General features: G+C 38.7%; 1 protein-coding gene across 1 annotated transcript in view; it reads left to right on the forward strand.

Moving 5' to 3' along the window:
- Positions 1-20,118, forward strand: part of dnah7 (dynein, axonemal, heavy chain 7) — a 132,523-nt gene that overhangs the window by 73,617 nt on the left and 38,788 nt on the right. The window contains exons 37-51 of the mRNA XM_038282877.1: positions 809-1,028; positions 1,134-1,760; positions 1,921-2,166; positions 3,370-3,599; positions 3,702-4,032; positions 5,257-5,603; positions 7,487-7,667; positions 7,857-8,042; positions 8,149-8,312; positions 9,567-9,721; positions 12,755-12,945; positions 18,185-18,318; positions 18,414-18,749; positions 18,871-18,997; positions 19,220-19,414. Coding sequence (XP_038138805.1) covers positions 809-1,028; positions 1,134-1,760; positions 1,921-2,166; positions 3,370-3,599; positions 3,702-4,032; positions 5,257-5,603; positions 7,487-7,667; positions 7,857-8,042; positions 8,149-8,312; positions 9,567-9,721; positions 12,755-12,945; positions 18,185-18,318; positions 18,414-18,749; positions 18,871-18,997; positions 19,220-19,414 — 3,670 coding nt within the window. The remainder of the gene's footprint in view (positions 1-808; positions 1,029-1,133; positions 1,761-1,920; positions 2,167-3,369; positions 3,600-3,701; positions 4,033-5,256; positions 5,604-7,486; positions 7,668-7,856; positions 8,043-8,148; positions 8,313-9,566; positions 9,722-12,754; positions 12,946-18,184; positions 18,319-18,413; positions 18,750-18,870; positions 18,998-19,219; positions 19,415-20,118) is intronic.

Below are 20,118 nucleotides of genomic sequence, written 5' to 3' on the forward strand. Positions count from 1 at the left end.
AATCTGACGATATGATCTGGTTTAATTGTCTCCGTAAAGTGTCTTGAGATGGCTTGGTGTTATAAAAATAAACTAATAGAATTTAATTGCATTAAATAATTTTGAAAACTAAATTTCATTCTTCTTCTATTTTACTTAGTTCAATACTTTGTGTTAGTGTATAACATGAAACCTCTGTTGTCAAGTTTAAAAGTATTTTAGGAACAACTTTCTTTGGATCCTTAGTCTTCTTAATCTGTTACAGGTGTGATTTAGCTGTTTCTTATTCTCTATATTTCATCATGTCCTTAAGATACTGAAAAAAAAAATATGTTTTGAAATAATGATTTTCCGACATTAGTTTAAGTTTATTAAAAAAAACATAAATTTTAGTGTTGTGCCGACACAATTTTTTTGGCCCCGATACCTGGCTGTGCAGTATTGGCCGATACCGATACCATCTGTGAGAAATTGATGTGTGTATATATGAAGAACTGCATACCACTTGGATGTAAAATAATTGCCATCATGGCTTTGTCAAGCTGCTACCTACCTTTGTGAAGAAGGAAAAAGACTAATACAAAGTGAATCCAGTAGAACTTCTTATTGCCTACCTGGAATGGGTGACAATAGTTGAATAGACTTTTGACTCTCAAAATGGTATCATTGCCCTATTTGTTGGTACTTGCCGATACCCATACCCCCATTTTAGTGCAGTATCTGGGCCCTGTACGAAACTGTATCGGTATCGGTGCAACACTAATTAATATGTTTCAATCTTGCCTGCCTGTCAGATTAGGCTCTAAAGAGCAACATGTTCTGTCACTAGGTTTTCCTTCCCAAAGCCATTTGCATCCTTGATCCCTGAGATAGTCGGCAGTACTCTGTCCATGTACCAGGAGGTGACCAACAACCTGCTACCAACGCCCAAAAAATCCCATTATTTGTTTAATCTGCGTGATGTTTCCCGAGTCATCCAGGGTATCTGCCTGTCAAGGCCAGAAACAGCAGAGAAGCCTTCTGTCATCAGAAGACTTTGGGTCCATGAGGTAACACTAAACCCACTAGGGGGTAGGGGATCATTAGCAACCATAAAATATGCCTCCATGTCTGTTCCATCTGTCTGACTCTTCTTTGGGACCGATGTTCCTCAGGTTCTCAGGGTGTACTGTGATCGGTTGGTTGACGATGCTGATCGCTCCTGGCTTGTCAGCCATCTGCAGACTGTGTTTCAGAATCACATGAAGGAAGACTTTCACCAGCTCTTCCAGCACCTGGATCAGGACCAGGATGGAGTGGTGACCGAAGACGACCTGCGCAGCCTCATGTTTTGTGATTTCCATGACCCCAAGGGTGAAGACCAGAACTACCGTGAGGTCCACGACCTGGAGCAGCTGCGTCAGGTGGTGGAGTCACACCTGGAAGAATACAACACCATCTTCAAAGCACCCATGAAATTGGTGCTGTTCCGCTTCGCTATCGAGCATATCTGCCGCATTTCTCGCATCATCAAGCAGCCGTGCGGGCACGCCCTGCTGGTGGGAATGGGTGGCAGCGGGCGGCAGTCGCTCACCCGGCTGTCGGCCTACATGGCAGAGGCAGAGCTGTTTCAGGTGGAAATCACAAAAACCTATGGGATCAATGAATGGCACGATGACCTTAAGAAGATTCTCAGGAAGTCTACCGAGGGCGAAGCTCATGGCGTGCTCCTCTTCACCGACTCTCAGATCAAGATGGAGTCCTTCCTGGAGGATATTGGCAACCTGCTCAACACTGGAGAGGTGAGCTTAAAAAGTAAAAAAGAAAAACAAAAAAAGGGATTGATCAGTTTTGAGATGTTGGATTTACTGTCAAATAGACAAAAGTTTAACTGGGAGGCAGACCCATCTAGGGTTACGCAGAGAACAGAAGCAGCACGTGTGATCACTGTTTGGTTCCCAGGTCCCCAACCTGTTTGCTGTGGATGAGAAGCAGGAAATCTGTGAAAGGATGCGTGTGCTGGACCGCCAACGCGATCGAGCCAAGCAGACAGATGGCAGCCCATTGTCCCTGTTCAACATGTTCTTAGAGCGCTGCCGCACACAGCTGCACGTAGTGCTGGCCATGAGCCCAATCGGAGACGCCTTCAGGGACCGCTTAAGACGATTTCCCGCCCTCATTAACTGCTGCACCATTAACTGGTTTCAGGTGGGTGAATTAACAGTGATCTGCTGCAGCAGATAAATATTCTCATTTGGAGTCCTGGGCTTTGGAACACTGAAAGCAGACACTTTGAACCTTGGATAGGCAGTTTCTGTTTGGTTCGGTGAATGTTTGGGACTCTTTGAATCTCTGGTAAGGTCTGGTCAGACCTTTTGTCCTTCAAGTGCTCCTAAAAGTGACACATTAAAATGGTATGCTTTGACACCCCATAGATGTGTAAAAGCAATTAGGTAATTTGAATTGCACAATTATAATTTTAATTTTGTTTGATTGTGGGTCATTAGTCATCAAGGAAAGAGAGTGTATATATTTTATTATTAAAAAACATCTTAATAAGAATTGTATGTAATATTAAAATTATATTTTATTGAAAAGTAAGAGTATTTTTAAAATGTCAGAATAGAATTTAGACTTTTTCTTTTAAAAAGCCCTTAATAACCAAACTTCCTCTTATATCAGAGATGATCTGATTGTTCCTTATGTTCCTAACAGAGCACTTCGCACTTCATCTGCAGGTTTACTTGTGGTTCCTAGAATTTCTGTTGAATGAGAGGCAGATCTTTAGTTTATCAGGCTCCTCTCCTGTGGAACAGACTACCAGTTTTAGTCCATGAGGCAGACACCCTGTCAACTTTTAAGACTAGGTTTAAACTTAGTAAGAGTGGCTCAAGTTATTCTGAGCTATCGCTATACTTATACTGCTATAAGCTTATGCTGCTGGAGGACGTAGGGACCACTTTTCATCTTTCTTCATTATTCTTTCTAATCTCCAATTTTGCAGTATTTTCAGTTCAACCCCTACTTTTTATGTTCTCTTTGCTTTCCTTTTCATAGTAGCATCATCTAGCCTAGTTCTGTTTAGCTGTAAGACAATCATGGAGGGAGGCATCAGTGGGGCTGCTCCTGTTTTTCAGAGCTCAGTCCTGTTTCTCTTCTAGACACTATGGGCTCCGCTTAGACGTCAGCCCTGACTTGCTTGAATGTTTCTTTACTTGACAGGGACACCTATGGAGGTAGTTTACTGTTACATTTTCTGCTTTAGAGAGTATTTATCAGCTTGTTTTCCTTAGATAGAAACCTTTTAACCAATCAGAATCTATGACTTAATTGAATTGAATTACATGTGTTGTGTATATGTGCTTTATAACAAAATAAATAATTGAATTGAAAAAATTCTGCCTCTAATAGTCTTGGCCTGAGGATGCCCTGCATGCCGTGGCTGATCGCTTCCTGGAGGACATTGAGATGGCTGATCGGACCCGAGAAGGCTGCATCCACATGTGCAAAATATTTCATACATCTGCTATTGATGTGTCGGCTCGCTTTTTAGATGAACTACAGCGCTACAACTATGTCACTCCAACTTCTTACCTGGAGTTTATTTCTAACTTCAAAGCACTGCTGGGGACAAAAAGAGAGTAAGCTCATCACATTTGTAATTTTAGTGTGAGAGGTGATTTTAGGTTTTTAGGGTGTACCTTACAGTCATGTGTCATTCCTTGTCTTCTTTCGCTGTCCAGAGAAGTGTTGAAACTAAAACATTGCTATGCAGTTGGTCTTGAAAAGCTGCAGTCAGCTGCAGACCAAGTGGCGACCATGCAGGTCGAACTGGAAGCCCTGCAGCCAGACCTACTGGTGGCCAGCAAACAGGTAGACGAGATGATGGAGTTGATCAAACTTGAGTCCAAGGAGGTAGCTGAGACAGAGAAGGTGGTGAAGGAAGACGAGGCTGTGTCCAACCAACAAGCCATGGCTGCCAAGGTCATAAAGGATGAGTGCAACGCCGAGCTGGCTAAAGTACAGCCTCAACTGGATAAAGCCCGGGAATCATTGAATACTCTAACTCCTCAGGTACAGGATGACTCCTCTTGAACTATACCTCTTTATTACATTTTAACCGTAACCCTGGATCTATTTCTCTGGGATTTTATGTGATAGACCAATGCATAGCAGTGCAACATTTTCAAGCCTACTTGTTTTTAAACATTTTTATAATCAAGAAAGTGGGATTCACATTTGTATTTAGGGTTCCTGGGGTTTTACTTTACACATGTTCTAATAAGTAATACCATCTAGCACATCTATTGGTATTCTATTGTAGCATTAACTGTCTCACCTAAGGCGAACCACTTTTTACCTTTAAGCATGATGTTCCCATATTTAGCTTCATCCATCTGTTCATCAACTCTGAACATCTTCTGTGTAGTTTTGTTATCATCAGACAGTCATCTACCAAATGTTTTAACGACATAGCTTAAAGGAATAGTACACCCAAAACATGATTAGCCTTCATTTTCTACTCACCCCCATGCTGAACAACACTCTGGAGTACTTTTTTGATATCTCAAATGCATCTGGAGATCTGGGAGGCTTCTTGCTGTCTGCTGACATTCAAATAATGGAGGTCTATGGTGCCCGAGGCAGAAAGGTCCATAAAAGTCCACAAAAAACGTGTCAATATTCCTCCACACTGCTCGTCCAATGTATTCCAAGTGTCCTGAGTGGGTAGCATCCAGAATTTACTCGAAACGAAGTCATTTAGAATGTTTTTAGACAGTAGTGTATAGGATTTCCTAAAAGCGCGTTCACGAGTCTACGGAAACCGCGGCAGACCAAACCAGATGAAAGTGCGCATTCAGCGTCTGCTCTGCCGATAATGCAAGCATAGAAGAAGAAATGTGCTGTTTACCTGTGCAAAGAAAGAAACAACGAAAGAAAAATGTCTGAGGACTTCATTGTTGAGGAAGAGCATGAGTTCTTTTCAAGCTGAATGCGCACTTTCGTCTGGTTTGGTCTGCCACGGTTTCCGTAGACTCGTGAACGCGCAGGCAAAAATGCTGGATTTACATTGCCATGAAAATAAGACAGTACTTTGTTTACCAATCAGGGGGCTACTAGAGGTAACAATTTTTTGGAGGTGTTTGTTTTACAAATATGCACAGCTTTTCTAGGGGCCTATCATGAATACACATAAAAAAAACAAAGAAAATATTCATGAAATCTTACAAAAAGAGAAACGTTCAAAAGACAAACCTTGCTGGAACAGTGCAGTGATTAGTGTGGTTTAATCTGCAGGATATGACGCTGTTGAAGTCCATGAAAAATCCTCCCCCAGCTGTCAAGCTGGTTATGGAGGCGATTTGCATTCTTAAAGGTGTCAAGCCAGATCGAGTGCCGGATTCCTCAGGTTCTGGTAGAATGGTGGAGGACTACTGGGGTCCGGCCAAAAAGCTTTTGGGAGATATAAGGTTTCTACAGAGCCTCCATGAATACAATAAGGACAACATTCCAGCAAACCTAATGGCCATCATCAACCAGAAGTACATCGATAACAAAGACTTTAAGCCAGAAAAGATCAGAGTTGCTTCTGCTGCAGCGGAGGGAATCTGTAGCTGGATCATCGCCATTTCCCATTATGACGTGTAAGTGTTTTTCTTTACCTTGGTTGATCTTTGGAAAATAAAACCATGCACCAAAAATATGTTCTTTATAACTTAAAGGTCATAGTTACGGCTTTTCATCAAAAGATATATTTAAAAAAAATATCACATCCACAGAACAGGAGTGGTGCAGAACAAAAGTATACATTTTATTAAAAAATAATAAAAAAACAATTGCTTTTAAAATTTCAACTGGTCCAAAATACATAAATATTCACTTCAGGTTACAATGACAACACCAGTGCCACGAGATTGTGCATCAATGAGTATGGTCATGTCAGATAGCACTTAGGCATTGCCAGATCCTTGTAGATCCATAATAGGCCTGAGGAATGTCTTCTTTTTGGTGTCCAATTTCTTAAATTCAAGACAAAAAACAAACCAAAAATAATCCAAACAAGGGTGACTATCATGTAACTTTTTGGGCATTGCTGCCAACTTAATGGACGACAGTGGCGTCAGATGTAAGAGTTTACCCTGAAATTGAAAGGTTTACAGTTAAACCCCCGGCTCTGGCTTTCAGTGTTGTATTGTCCTTGGGCAAGACACGTCACTTGCATTGTCTACCGATGGTGGTCAGAGGGCCCGGAGGCGAAATTTGCTCCTTTGTAATTATTAATAGGAATTTCTAAGGCAACGCAACACAAACTTTCAGTTCTTAGATGATAACAAATAAGATAATTATGCATTATATATTTCATTTCTGTAAGAAAATCCCCTTAAATTATTATACAATGGAGCTTTAAGGAAGGAAAGGGGCTCAGAAGCCAAGCCCAGTGTCACCACCTAATCCGTACTTGTAACACGATAATTTGCGCATACACAACAAGAATACATTCTGGTCACCATCTATTGCTCTTCATGAAGCATGCCAATGCAACTAATGCTCAAAACTACAATATATGGCTGGGGTGTTAGTGACACTAAGACTCAAAACAGTAAACAATATTTTCAAACTCAACATGTTGATTGTTTTATAGATTTTGCTAAAGCCATAGAGTCACAACATATAATTTTGTATAGCCTTTCAAATGGAAATGGATCCACCCATACCATCATCTGTGACATTTTTTTACATAATGTGTATAATTTCTGCTATATATTATGAGTAATGCCCTTTCAACATTTGGACTGTGAGCTTACGAGTAGCCTGAACAAAATAAATAAAAAATAAAACCAAAGAAGTGTCCTACCATGACTATGAAGCTGATCCCAGTGGGAAATTTGTCCCTAACTATATAGGGACAATGATAGCCATGCCAGTCAGGGACTGACTGCAGTTCTACTGTAAGGTGCCTCGGTCAAGGTCAATGACCGACGTACCTGACATGTAGCAACCATACCATGCATACTGCTTTAGGTCAGGCATCCCCAAACTCGGTTCTCAAGGCCCCCTGTCCTGCAGGTTTTAGAGGTTTCCTTGCTCCAGCACAGCTGATTTTAATTGAAAGCTGACTAACAGGCTTTCGGTGTTCTGCAATCATTATAACTAGCTGGCATTCCCAAACTGAGTTTGCTTTAGGTTAATAAACTTTATTAATTAGACTATGTATGCTAAAAAAAAGTGAATAAAAATCCACCATCCTCCTTCGTTTTTTTAAACAACTAGACTACTGGTTATTGCACTGAGAGTGAAGAATATTGCACATGAGTGATAATAGGTAATATATTGGTGTTATATGTCCGCTGCTGTGATGTTGTGATGCAGTTTTTACCTCTACTATATGAATAGTAAAAATACCTAAAGGATTTAGACAGTAGAAAATTTGAGAACTGTTTTAGTAACATGTTTAAACTGTAATGTTGCTGTTTATATCCAACTTAAATGGAATTCTGTAAATTCTCTCTTTTAAATGTACAAACAGTGCAATCAAGAAAGTGGCTCCAAAAAGGGCAAAGCTTAAAGTGGCTGAAGAAGAGCTGCGGGTTGCCATGGACGCCCTCTACATTAAGCAGGCTGCCCTCAAAGAAGTCCAAGAAAAGCTTGCAAAGCTCCAAGATACTTTAGAGAAAAATAAAATAAAAAAAGCTGATCTGGAGCAGCAGGTTTGTGATCTCTCAGATTTTCAGCCAACTGATGGTGAGAAAGTTCTTTGAGAGTGTGATAATTAGTAACAAAATCACATTCGACTGTTCCTGTTGTGTTAAATACTAAAACAGGAAAACAAGTATTCATCTGAAGTTATTTCTATGAGCTACAAAACTTTTACTTTGCGTTTATTTCCTGGCTTAAAGGTGGATCTGTGCAGTAAAAAACTAGAGAGAGCTGAGCAGCTGATTGGAGGCTTGAGTGGAGAGAAGATCCGCTGGAGTGAGATGGCCCTCAGTCTGGAACAGCTCTTTGACAACCTGACTGGGGACATCCTCATATCAGCGGGCATCATGACTTACCTGGGAACCTTCACCTCCAAATACAGACAGGTAGAGGCAGCTTAGGTGTCCCTCTGATCGAGATCAACTCTAAAGATAAACACTTAAAATGTACGTCTAGGTACTTTTTACTATTAGAGTTGAATGTTGTCTCCAGGATCAGGTGGAGAAATGGATCGATCTGTGCAGAAGCATAGAGATACCGTGTTCTTCCAACATGTCTCTCGTGAACTCGCTGGGTGACCCAGTAAAGATCCGGGAATGGACCGCCGCTGGCCTCCCTTCAGACAGCCTCTCTATAGACAACGCTATAATCATATCGTAAGTCCAGGAGATTCATTTTTTTCTTCAGTAAAACAACTAATTACAAGTGGATTGAAATCCTTTTCACCCCTTAAAGTTTTTTTCAAATTTTGTCAGATTCCACCAACAAATTTCAGTGTATTTAATTAGCATTTTATGTCCTAGTGTAAAGGATCCCAAATATTTTAGTAACTCTCTAAAATACATTTATTTAATTATCTCTATGTTTATTGATGAAATTCAAAAGACATACATAAAAAGACACATATAGAACATTTATTTTTGAATTAATCTTTTTTTTAAAAGGTTAACATAGTTATTTAAGCTATAATTTATGTATTTATTTTTATTTATTTCATTTTTTTTTATTTTAAAATTTGTTTTTTTTATTTTAGCTATAATTTAAAAGAAAAATCAAATAATTTTAGGTGCCATTCAATCATTATTACGGAAGAGGATTAGGGCCGCTGGAAAAAAAAAAAAGTTAACTGATTTTTAATTTTTATTTCAGTTTAACATGGGGAAAAAGTCAGAATTCTGACTTTTTTCTCAGAATTCTGACTTTTTTATTGTCAGAATTCTGAGATTAAAGTCAGAATTTTGAGAAAAAAGTCAGAATTCTGACTTTTTTCTTAGAATTCTGACTTTAATCTTAGAATCCTGATATTTTTCTCAGAATTCTGAATTTAATCTCAGAATTCAAACTTTTTTTATTGTCAGAATTCAGTCAGAACTCTGAGATTAAAGTCAGAATTCTGAGATTAAAGTCAGAATTCTGAGAAAAAAGTCAGAATTCTGAGAAAAAAGTCAGAATTCTGTTAAACTGAAATACATTTTAAAAATCAGTTCTTTTTTTTCCAGTGGCCCTAATCCTCTTCCATACATTATTGATAATTGTTTAATGGTAATTTAAATTATTTGATTATTTGTTAAATAAATAAATGATACATTTATTTTTCAGTGGGACATTTAGTGCTATTTTATTTTTGCACTTTTTAATATCTATCCATTCATCCACTTTTTACTATATCTAATAATTAATTTTTTCCCATTTTGGAACTGAACACATCAGAGGTCACTCAACTAAATTAATGCAGAATTAAGATATAGAAGCAGATTTTACATTAAAATATACAGGGTTTTACATGTAAAACTTTAATCGTAAATATTTCTAAACCTTGTTCTACATGTTCGTTTCTCTCACTTGTAACTAGACACTATTTGACTTGATCTGTCATTAAATTCTAGCACAACACTTTGGTTGATTTGCAGAAATGCCAGGCGATGGCCCCTGATGATTGACCCGCAAGGCCAGGCCAACAAGTGGGTGAAAAACATGGAGAAAGCCAACAGCCTGCATATCATCAAACTGAGTGACTCAGACTTTGTGCGAAGTCTGGAAAACTGCATCCAATTTGGAACTCCAGGTAAAAGATGTTTCATCTGGGATCACTCTGCTTTATCAGTCTGATGTTTAGCCATGTTGTTGCAGTTCCAGTTAAAGCCTCATGGTGCCACTCTTTACCACAGAGATCAATCAGGGATCACTACTCTGTTTTGTTCTGTATTCTGCATGGGAGGACTAAAATAACCACTTTAGTGGGAGAGGCATTCGCATGAGCTTTGATGGAGGCCTCCTGCACCCAGACAATGTTAAAAACTGCAGAGAATCACATAAAAACTGCAGAGGAATCAGTTGGATTTGGTACGTTTGCATGTCCTGAACAGTAATGGAACCAAATTGAAATGTGTGGGCAGATTGTGTTGTTTTTTTTTTTTAAAGTTTACTTGCACTGAAGCGCTGAAGTAGAAAAGCTTTCAATTCACAGACCCCCTTAGTAGATGTGGCCTAATGACCCACCAGCTGGTTTCACAATAAATTTCAACAGTTTCAGCTCTGCAGCCCAGCAAAGCGAGCTACTAGGAGAGAAAAAAAAAATCCATCTGATTAGATTGGAGGGTGCATGAGAGGCAACATATTTAAAGTTAGAAACACAGAGAGTTATAGAACCATTAAAAAGACATCTAAATAATGACCTGACTCAGCCAGACACCAACTCTTTGCTCACCAGCAGACTGTGAGAGCATCTCACAGAGTTACTTGTCCTTGCAGAGTGTAAAATTGTCCCTGGAGGCTACAGTCTCTTCCCTGATGGCCTGTTTTCTTATTTCACACTTCTACCCTTTTTTTTGCTGTTTGTGTTGCAGTCTCTAACGATGCACTTTTGTCCTTTCTGTTAGCGCGACTGAACTGTAGTTTCTCTTATGCACTCATTAACTTTCTCATGCAGCACAAAGTGCAACTTATCACTGATTTGCGTTTGCTCTGATGGATTCAGAAAAGACTTAAAGCATCTCGTCGGGGAAAAGGTTATCAGCTCCTGTTGCCTCTGGGAGCAAAGTCGCCTCCCTACTGAACAACATCAATTATAGAAGGGCCACTGTTGTGAACATGAGAACAGCATTATCATACTTAATGTGAAATCACATTACCAGTGATAGTAGGGGAGTCAGCCATTTGTAACTTGTAATGTTTTATGTGTCAGTGATTCTCCTCTACATGCACAAGAGAGTTTCTGTTCAGGCGCCAGAAGGTTAGCGCTGGTTTCCGCAGTCTAAAGGAACAGAAAGGTTTTAATTCTTCCTGAAAGATAGAATAAGATACTTTTAGAGCTGTTTCAACCATTGAATCTATGGCTGCCTTAAAACTACCTGAAAATTCCCTTAGAAATATCACTACTTTTTTCAAAGTCCAGACTCAGTGAAATCTATCCAGAAATTGAAGACAAATGTGATAAGTGTCGGGATTCTCCGTGTCATCTTAGTCATATGTTTGTTTTTTTTTACCCTGTCCTGGCTGCTTTTTGGTCTGGTTACTTCACAGTTATGTCTGCTATTCTCAAAGTTAATCAGCAGCCTTGTCCACTGACTGCCATATTCAGAATTTCTGATTCCTCATTGGTATTAAATTCAGTGCAAAAAGATAAATATAGCCTTTACATCCTTAATTGCAAGACATTCATTATTATTACACTGGAAGTCTGCTAGATGTCCCTCCATCACCCAGTGGCTTAAGGACATGGTGTTTTTCCTCAAACTTGAGAAAATTAAATATACAATGAGAGGATGTACAGACAATTTTTTCCAAAGATGGCAGAGTTTTCTTCTTCTTTCTTCTGGGAAGATTTTGAAATGCCGTTTTCGCGTTTCCATCTTTAAGCTCTAACCGCATTTTTTTTTTTACACGCATGCGTCATAGCGTTGCCTCTAAACACGCATGCGCGACACAGTATCACAACAACAATGGCGCCGTACTGTGTTGAATGGCTGCTGCTAATGCTACTCACCCTGCTGTCGGGCTTACAACAGAATCTTCTTCTTCTGGAATATCTCCAGGAAGAACAGAGCAATATCAACCACATAGTTCAGCACCTGAATTTGACTGAACCACGAAAATGGACCCGCAGGGCAACCATGTATAAATATTAGTGCGCATGCCCAATATTTCGTCGCCTATTTTTGCTTTGGCACCACAGCGCCACTTACAGGCCTGGCATACATTTTGCAGCGTTTTCATGCATTCGTGTGGACGCTCACATTTATTTTACGTCTCCGTCTTTACGACAAACGTTCTGGAAAATATTAGCGTTTCGTGTTCGTTTTGACTCCGTGTGGACGGGGCCTTAGAAGTTATACCTGCATAAATATGTTTATCCAAAAAAAAAAAGTGAATTGTATTCCTTATTGTGATTGTCTTACCATTTGCTTCAATAAAAAAAAAAAAAAAAAAAAAAAAAAGAAATATCATTACTTCTTATGCAATAAATGTAACTTCTCTGCATTTTAAATTTGATTGGAATACCTTAGTAGCTGCTGAAATCAGCTTAATGTTATGGTTCATCTTAAAAATTGGAAATTTCTCCAATATGAGATCAATAAAGTTCAATTATTATTATTATTTTAAAGTCAGTCGCAAAATTGCACGTTAACGGTTCTGTTGTCATTGCGGCCATAAAGGAGGCATTGATTTAATAACAGATGATGAAAGGGAAGTCTGTGTCCATGTGAACATATCTGGAGATAACCCACAACCTGCCCACTGAGTTAGGGTTCCTAGTTTGGATTCTTTAAATTATGCCCTTTGTCTAATAAAACTATTTAATACATCAGTCTCACTGCCTGTAGTGATTGAAAAATATCAAACTTTTTCAAAATATTCTTGATTCGCTTTTTTAGATTGAACTGAATTTCAAAAGCTGTGGCAGCAACATAAATCCTGGACTCATACTGTTTAAAAATTATTTTGGTAACCAGTAAAATAATGAGATGATGGGAAAGCAGGCTGTTGTTACCTGCCGTCTGACTGCACAGGCTGGAACAATTTGAAATTGTGCAACGGCACCATTTTGGGGGTGGCAGCCCCTGACAACTGTGAACATAAAGGAATCTTTGTCTTTCAGTGCTGCTGGAGAACGTCGGTGAAGAACTGGACCCCATCCTGGAGCCTCTCCTGCTCAAAAAGACCTTCAAACAGGGCGGGACTCTGTGCATCCGACTGGGAGATAAAACTATAGAGTATGCAGCTGATTTCCGCTTCTATATCACCACAAAGTTACGCAACCCTCACTATTTACCTGAGATCTCAGTGAAGGTAGGACTCCTCAAATATTGACACACATAGGAAACATTTGTACAGCTGGTTTGATGTTGATGCGCTGCTGCAAAACGTCCCTCCACACTTCACCTCAAAATGCCCAACGATGTTTTCTAAAAGGAAAATGGAAAGATGTTTTTCTCCAAAAACATTTTTGAGAAGAACTTTGTTCTTTTTTAACAAATTTTAGCTTTCTTCAAAGTCTATTTCTTCATCCAGTTCACAGTTGTTCCAAACGAAGAAAATTAAAAACAATCCACTGGACTTTGTTTCCAAGTTTGAAGACGTTTCGCTTCCCATCCAGGAAGCTTTTTCAATTCAAAATGTCAGGAATAGCGTTGAGTTCAAGGTTTTTTTTTCCAGTAGCCCAACAAGGCCTTGTTTTTGTTTTGCAAACATTCAAATTCTATTTCTCCAAATTGTATTTTTTCAAAAACGTTTTCCTGATTTTATATAATCATTTTGTTTCTGCTTTTCAGGTTAAATTTTACGAATTGTATTCTTTTGAAATAGCATTTTACAGATCAAATCCCCTTCATTTCTGGGGGCTTGCTTTCCTCTGGAGGGAGGAACAAAGATGCATTTCAATTGGTCTGCATCGACATTAGCCAACAATCATTGGATAAGAGCAAGCATTTATATTGGGCATGAAGAGAAGAGCATCCATCCATCAATCCATTTTCCATCACACTTATCCCAAGCGGTCGCGAGGGGTGCTGGTGCCTATCTCCATGCAGGATACACCCTGGACAGGTGGCCAGTCCATCACAGGGCAACACAGAGACAAATAACCATTCACACTCACAGCTAAGGAGAATTTAGAGAATCTAATTAAGTTAACAGTCATGTTTTTGGACTTTGAGAGGAAGCTAGAGTACCCAGAGAGAACCCACACACACACACGGGGAGAACATGCAAACTGAAGGCAGAAAGACCCTGGGCCGGGAATCAAACACACAGCCTTCTTGCTGCAAGGCAGCAGTGCTACAGACTGCGCCACTGAGCAGAGCATGTGATGTGTAAAATGCAATTTGAAAATAATCTCACGTCTAAAAGCAGAAATGTAAAACAATTAAGATATATAACTTGTTAAATTATTTAAAAATAAAATTAAACAAATTAATTTTTAAAATATAAAATCTGTACTACAAAATTTTTGAAAATGTAATTATGAAAAAAATAAAAATAAAGTTTATCTCAAAACTTGTTCTTGGCTTTCAGCAACATGAGACAAATTTCCCTCCGCCTACACGCGCCATAAAAGAACACTGCGGCATTTCCTGATGCCAGCGGCACATGGGTGCTGTTAGCAGCATGTGTGAGCGCTGCAGTAATGAGCCCTTTGCAGCACTTCATGCTTTGCATTAGTCCTGCAGGAACTATGGATTGATGTTCCACCACAAAAACCTTTTATCTAACACAAAGTAAGGAGTGAAAAATAGACGCTGAGAGGTTCCATTGCAGACCACTGCATTCCATAATATGTTTCCTCCCGCTGTAAGGAAAACAATAATGCAGTCTGAAGCTCTGCTCAATGTTTTTTTATAAATCATAAGCCTCATGTTAGCAAGTGGTTTTGGTGAAAAATTCAGAATGTCTCTTTTCTCTTGACTTTGTCTATTATTTGATTCCACTGACTGAAAAGACAGCCCATTTTTAGCCAAGTCAAACAGTTAATCATCATCCCCCCTCCCCCCTGTAATCTACAAAATTATTCTAGGAAAAGAAGCATTAGGGAAATTACATTATAGAGACGAAAGAGGTTGAAAAGCATTACGGAAGATCACATATCAAGCATCTATTTGCAGGAGCTTGCCTCTTTATGGCCGGCTGTTAGATATTCAGCTCATTTTTCATAACTGTCTCAGTCCCTTTCTTTTCCATTTTTGTCTAAATCTTTTTTTGGCCCACAGTGCATTAGAGTTTCAGGGGTGCTATTACTCCCATTAAACCCTATTGGAAAGCAATAGCTGCAAACACATGAGGCCTGAGCCTCCGGAGAAGCTTCTATTAGGATCAGGGGTGCAGGAACGCAAGGGAAGGTGGTGCATGTGTTAAAAGGATGAACGGGAGATTTATAGAAGATCCTTGTTGTTACCACCAGCAGAGTGGGTCTCACTGCATCGATAGAAATGGAATTAAATCCCAAAGAAGCACACTTGTTATTTAGGTTAGAGAGGAGTTATAAGCTTTTAACCTCCAGGTAAGTGCTGAGAAACACTGCTTCAACTCGAGCTGCAACACATTTAAAGGCTTAAAAAAAAAAGTGCATCATGGGTCTTCTTTGTTAGAACTGCTTTGATCATCACAGCTGATTTAGTTTGAAGAAAAACAACAAAATTTGGTCATTAGGGAGGAAAAAAGGTCACATCATGGAAGGTTAAGTCCTTTACAAAAAGATGAAGAAATGTGGAACTTCCTTTTGTTGTGCATGTCTAGTTTATACCAAAGTATATTTTTCTAAATGGACCAGTAGTTTTAGAGAACCAGAGGTGGGTGGGATACTCACAAAATTTGCACTTCCTCATAAAGACGATATTTTTATTTTATGAACAACAAAGTATTTGAGGAAAGGCTTTTCAAATACTGAATAGCTCATTATAGCATCTGATTTACCATTTAAAATTATATAGTAAACCAGACCAACATGCTTAATGATCATTATGTGCAAATTCTGTTATTTAAACAATGTAATTGCTAGTAAAAATTCAGACAGCGGAATTTCTGTATCATTAATTCAATTTTTTACATGAAACTAACAATTAAAATACAAGCATTGATCGCTTTGTATCTAACTCTATTAAATAATATAGAAAAAAAGAGCAGTTTCTTTTTAAATTTAACATTTCCCTACAATATTTTAACATCGATTTGAGCTTGGAGGGAACAATAGTTTAGTAAACGTAAACAACTCAGGTTGACAAAAACTTAGTTTGACTCAGCAAAACTCAGCTTGGCTAGAGTACCTAAAACTGGCAAACACTCTGGCGTCGAGGTAGTGGCAGTCAGCAGCTTAAAGCTACAGTGTGTAATTTTTAGCGACATCTAACATCCAGACTGCAGACCGCAGCAACATGAACATCTCCCCCCCCACCGCTTCTCCCCCCCAACAGTACGGCGAGCGTTACGGGACAAAATGTCTTCCACGACGTCCGCATCACCTACCTTCTCAAGTGACGAGGTTTGTTTACATAGATAATTTTAATACTGCCATCCATTGTTCAGTACCGTCTCAGTTCATCTCTCTCAACTTGCCGTAGTTACTTTCGAGCGTTATGGGCGATCTCGCAATCGCTAGTTTGTTGGCTCTGCGCTGCCGTAGCGCAAAGATGTCTGCCTCCATGGCTGCAAGACCCGCTCCTATGTAATTATAAATAACGAATTCTAAGGCAACGCAAATATTAAGGTTAAGAGGCTGAGCTCGTAGATGATGATAAATAACATAGTTATGTATAATATATTACATTTCTGACTGTATATCCCTGTAATTATTACACACTGTAGCTTTAAGAGCACTCCGTTAACGAGGAAACCCCTTGCAGGTGTGTGAGGAGGCGAATCAGAACCAGACGCCGCATGGTGGAGGAAGGAAGACAAACACACAAAAACACAGACCACACAGACTGGAGTCCTAACACTAATAAAAAGATAGCCAAATAAATGTTATGTTATCACGTCAATTTTAAACATGAGAAATATGATGATTCATACTTTATGCAATATAAATACAAGTTGTATAAAAGTACTAATTGATTTGCCCGATGTGAGAACCATTTGTAAAACTAAATAGTACAAACTTGCTCCACAGGTTCAGAATGGTGCTGCGGCTGCCCTGCAAAAAAAATAAAATAAATGAAATAAAATTAGTTTGGATTTCTGAATCAGAAATCATAAGTCCTGTCTACACCAATCAGAGCAAACCTCTCTGATCATAGCAAAAACCCAACTTCACATGGAGTATCAAGCTGCATGGTGAACAGGTTAGTTTAGCTCTAATGATGACAGGATTGTCACAGAAGTTTCATCCTTCTACTATGGATTGAAATAATTTCCCCCATACATATTATTTCTTTTGTTAGGTTATTTCTTTTTAAACCTGTTTGTTTATAGAATAGTCTGCTTAGTGAGGTTTCATGATATTGCTCATAAGCAGACCTGCTAAAAGAGCCCAAAAGGGGAAAAATATGACATAAACGCTCTTCATATATATATATATATATATATATATATATATATATATATATATATATATATATATATATATATATATATATATATATATATATATATATATATATATATATATATATATATATATATATATATATATATATCATAAAACCTCACTAAGCAGACTTTATTCTATGAAAACACTTGTTTCTCACTTTTTGATTGTTTCAATATTTTATAAACAAATTATACAATGATTCAAAACAATCAATCTTCCTAATCCATTTTCTTTTGGGGTTTTTTTTACATAAAACTTATGAAAACATTTCTGACAGTAGATCATTTATACGTTTGACCATTTTATACATGACCTCAAAATCTTACGGTTTCTTATGCTGGTGAAGATTCTCAGAAATCCAGGTCATGTGATCATATGATCATTTGGTACAAAAGCTTACTTTATATCTGATGAAGCAACCAAAACTTCCAAAAAAGTTTAAAAAAAAAACAATCCACTGGACTTTGCTTCCAAGTTTGGAGACAGGGGAAAAGAAGAAGGGAAGCGAAACGTCTTCAGACTTGGAAACAAAGTGGATTATTTTTTAACTTTTTTGGGAGTTATGGTTGCTTCAACAGTACCAAAAAGGAGCACTAATTTTAATATAATACTTTTACTTTAGCTCTCATGTAAAAGTAAAACATATAGAGAAAAAAAAAATCTTTTTTTTACAGTACATTTTTGTCAAAAATGTACTCAAGTTACCTCAAGTTACCAAGTAACTAGTTAGTACCCATATTTGTACGGAGCAAACATAGACAGGAAACTATTCAAATCAACACTAAAACATGGGAGGAGGCACGTTCATCCCTTCAATCCCCACTTTAAATAATATACTTTCTATTATCTGATGGTTCCTCAACTTATCAATGTTGTTTTCTCATAATAAAGATGAGAGAGAGAAAATATGAGCAACTGTGTTGGATTTAACCTGCAGTCAGGTTAGAACCTGCTTATTATGGCTTCTTGGTAGTGTGTAAAACTCTCTGTCTTCTGAATGTGATGCAGGTGACACTGCTGAACTTCATGATTACCCCTGAGGGCATCCAGGACCAGCTGCTGGGAATCGTGGTGGCTCAGGAAAGGCCAGATCTGGAGGAGGAGAAACAAGCCCTCATCCTCCAGGGAGCAGAAAACAAAAGGTTCAGTTTCCCTCCATGTCCGACCGACTTCACATACCAACCACACAGTTCCCCTGAAAGCACCAAGCCAAATTAAATCCTGATTCTTTATTCAGACAGCTGAAGGAGATAGAGGATAAGATCCTGGAGGTGCTCTCCTCCTCAGAGGGCAACATTCTAGAGGACGAAAAAGCCATTAATGTCCTGTCCAGCTCCAAGCTTTTATCCAATGAAATCACAGAAAAACAGGCCGTGGCTGAGAAGACCGAGCTGAAGATTGATAAGACCCGCATGGACTACAAACCCATCGCCGTTCACTCTTCCATCCTGTTCTTCTCTATTGCTGACCTGGCTAACATCGAGCCCATGTACCAGTACTCCCTGACCTGGTTTATTAACCTCTTCATCAGCTCCATCGACGGCTCAGAGAAGACCCAAGACGTTGGACAGAGGTAAGCAGGTCGGACTGTGGTTTCCTGTTAAAAACGCTGCTTTGGTTTCAGCACATGAAGATGACCCGTAGGCTCTGCCTGGTTTGGTTCCTGAAGATGATTAAAACTGTTCCTTCCACAGACTGCAGATCCTCAGAGACCATTTTACCTACGCGCTGTACGTCAACGTGTGCCGCTCTCTGTTTGAGAAGGACAAGCTGCTTTTTTCCTTCTGCCTCAGTGTCAATCAGCTCATGCACAACAAGCTGGTGAGTGCATACTTCCATGTGCATACATGTGTGACACCAGCACATGTCTCAGATGTCATGTTTTTCGCTGTACGATTAGGTTACCTGATGAACAAGTTAAAGTAATTTTATGGACCATAATCTCATTTAAAGTAACAAGATCCCCAACATTTCCAACCTTTAAATCCCATAACCCTGGATTATTCCCTCTGTGTTAAAACCTCCTTTATATTGCTGTTTCAGGTGGAGGAGGTGGAGTGGCGCTTCCTTCTTACAGGCGGCGTAGGCCTGGACAACCCTCACACCAATCCCTGCAGCTGGCTTCCTCAAAAGTCTTGGGATGAAATCTGTCGTCTAGATGAGATTGAAAGCTTCAGAAACCTCCGTCAGGATTTTAATGAACACCTCAGTGATTGGAAAGAGGTTTATGAGAACCCGGTGAGTTCCAGCAAGCCATCACACTGGAAAAAATCTAAATCTAGATAAGTCATTTTTCCTTAAAATAAGTGCATTTTTTCTTGAATTGAGGGGGTAACTCAGACACTTTGCCAATGGAACAAGACACTTTACATTTAACATAAGAATTATTTCAAGTCTATGCTATCTAATTACCTTATTTTAAAAGTTGAAAATCCTCATTCCATTCCAATCATCTTATTTACCGAATCAAATTAAGGGTAAATACATAAATAGACATTTTGACTTATTTCTACGTTGTTTTTGCAGTATATTTGCTGTAAACATAGTCTGTATTGATTCAGGACATGGTGGAGATGACCTCAGACAGGGTGCATGCAGCAAATGTGTTGAAATCAACAATATGCAGAAGAAATGTTGAAAAAAAAAAAAATTCCCAGGTTTACACATGGATATATCCAATTACTACAAAATATACTCCCAAAAGAAAAGACTGACTTGTTAATTAGTAATAAATCTAATAACATGATTCTATGAAAAGGGACCATCTTTTAATGAGGTCCAATTCATTACAAATCAATTAAATTCAGTTTATTTCTATTGCGCCAATTTTAAACACAAGTCATCTCAAGGCACTTTACAGTTCATCAGATCATCCAATCAGATTGATTCAAAGTTTTCTATCTAAGGAAAACCAGTTCATTGCATCGACTCTTTATTGACTC

This window comes from Cyprinodon tularosa, unplaced genomic scaffold, assembly GCF_016077235.1.
Source record: "Cyprinodon tularosa strain WSP-4 unplaced genomic scaffold, ASM1607723v1 ctg189, whole genome shotgun sequence".
Taxonomy (NCBI): Eukaryota; Metazoa; Chordata; class Actinopteri; order Cyprinodontiformes; family Cyprinodontidae; genus Cyprinodon; species Cyprinodon tularosa.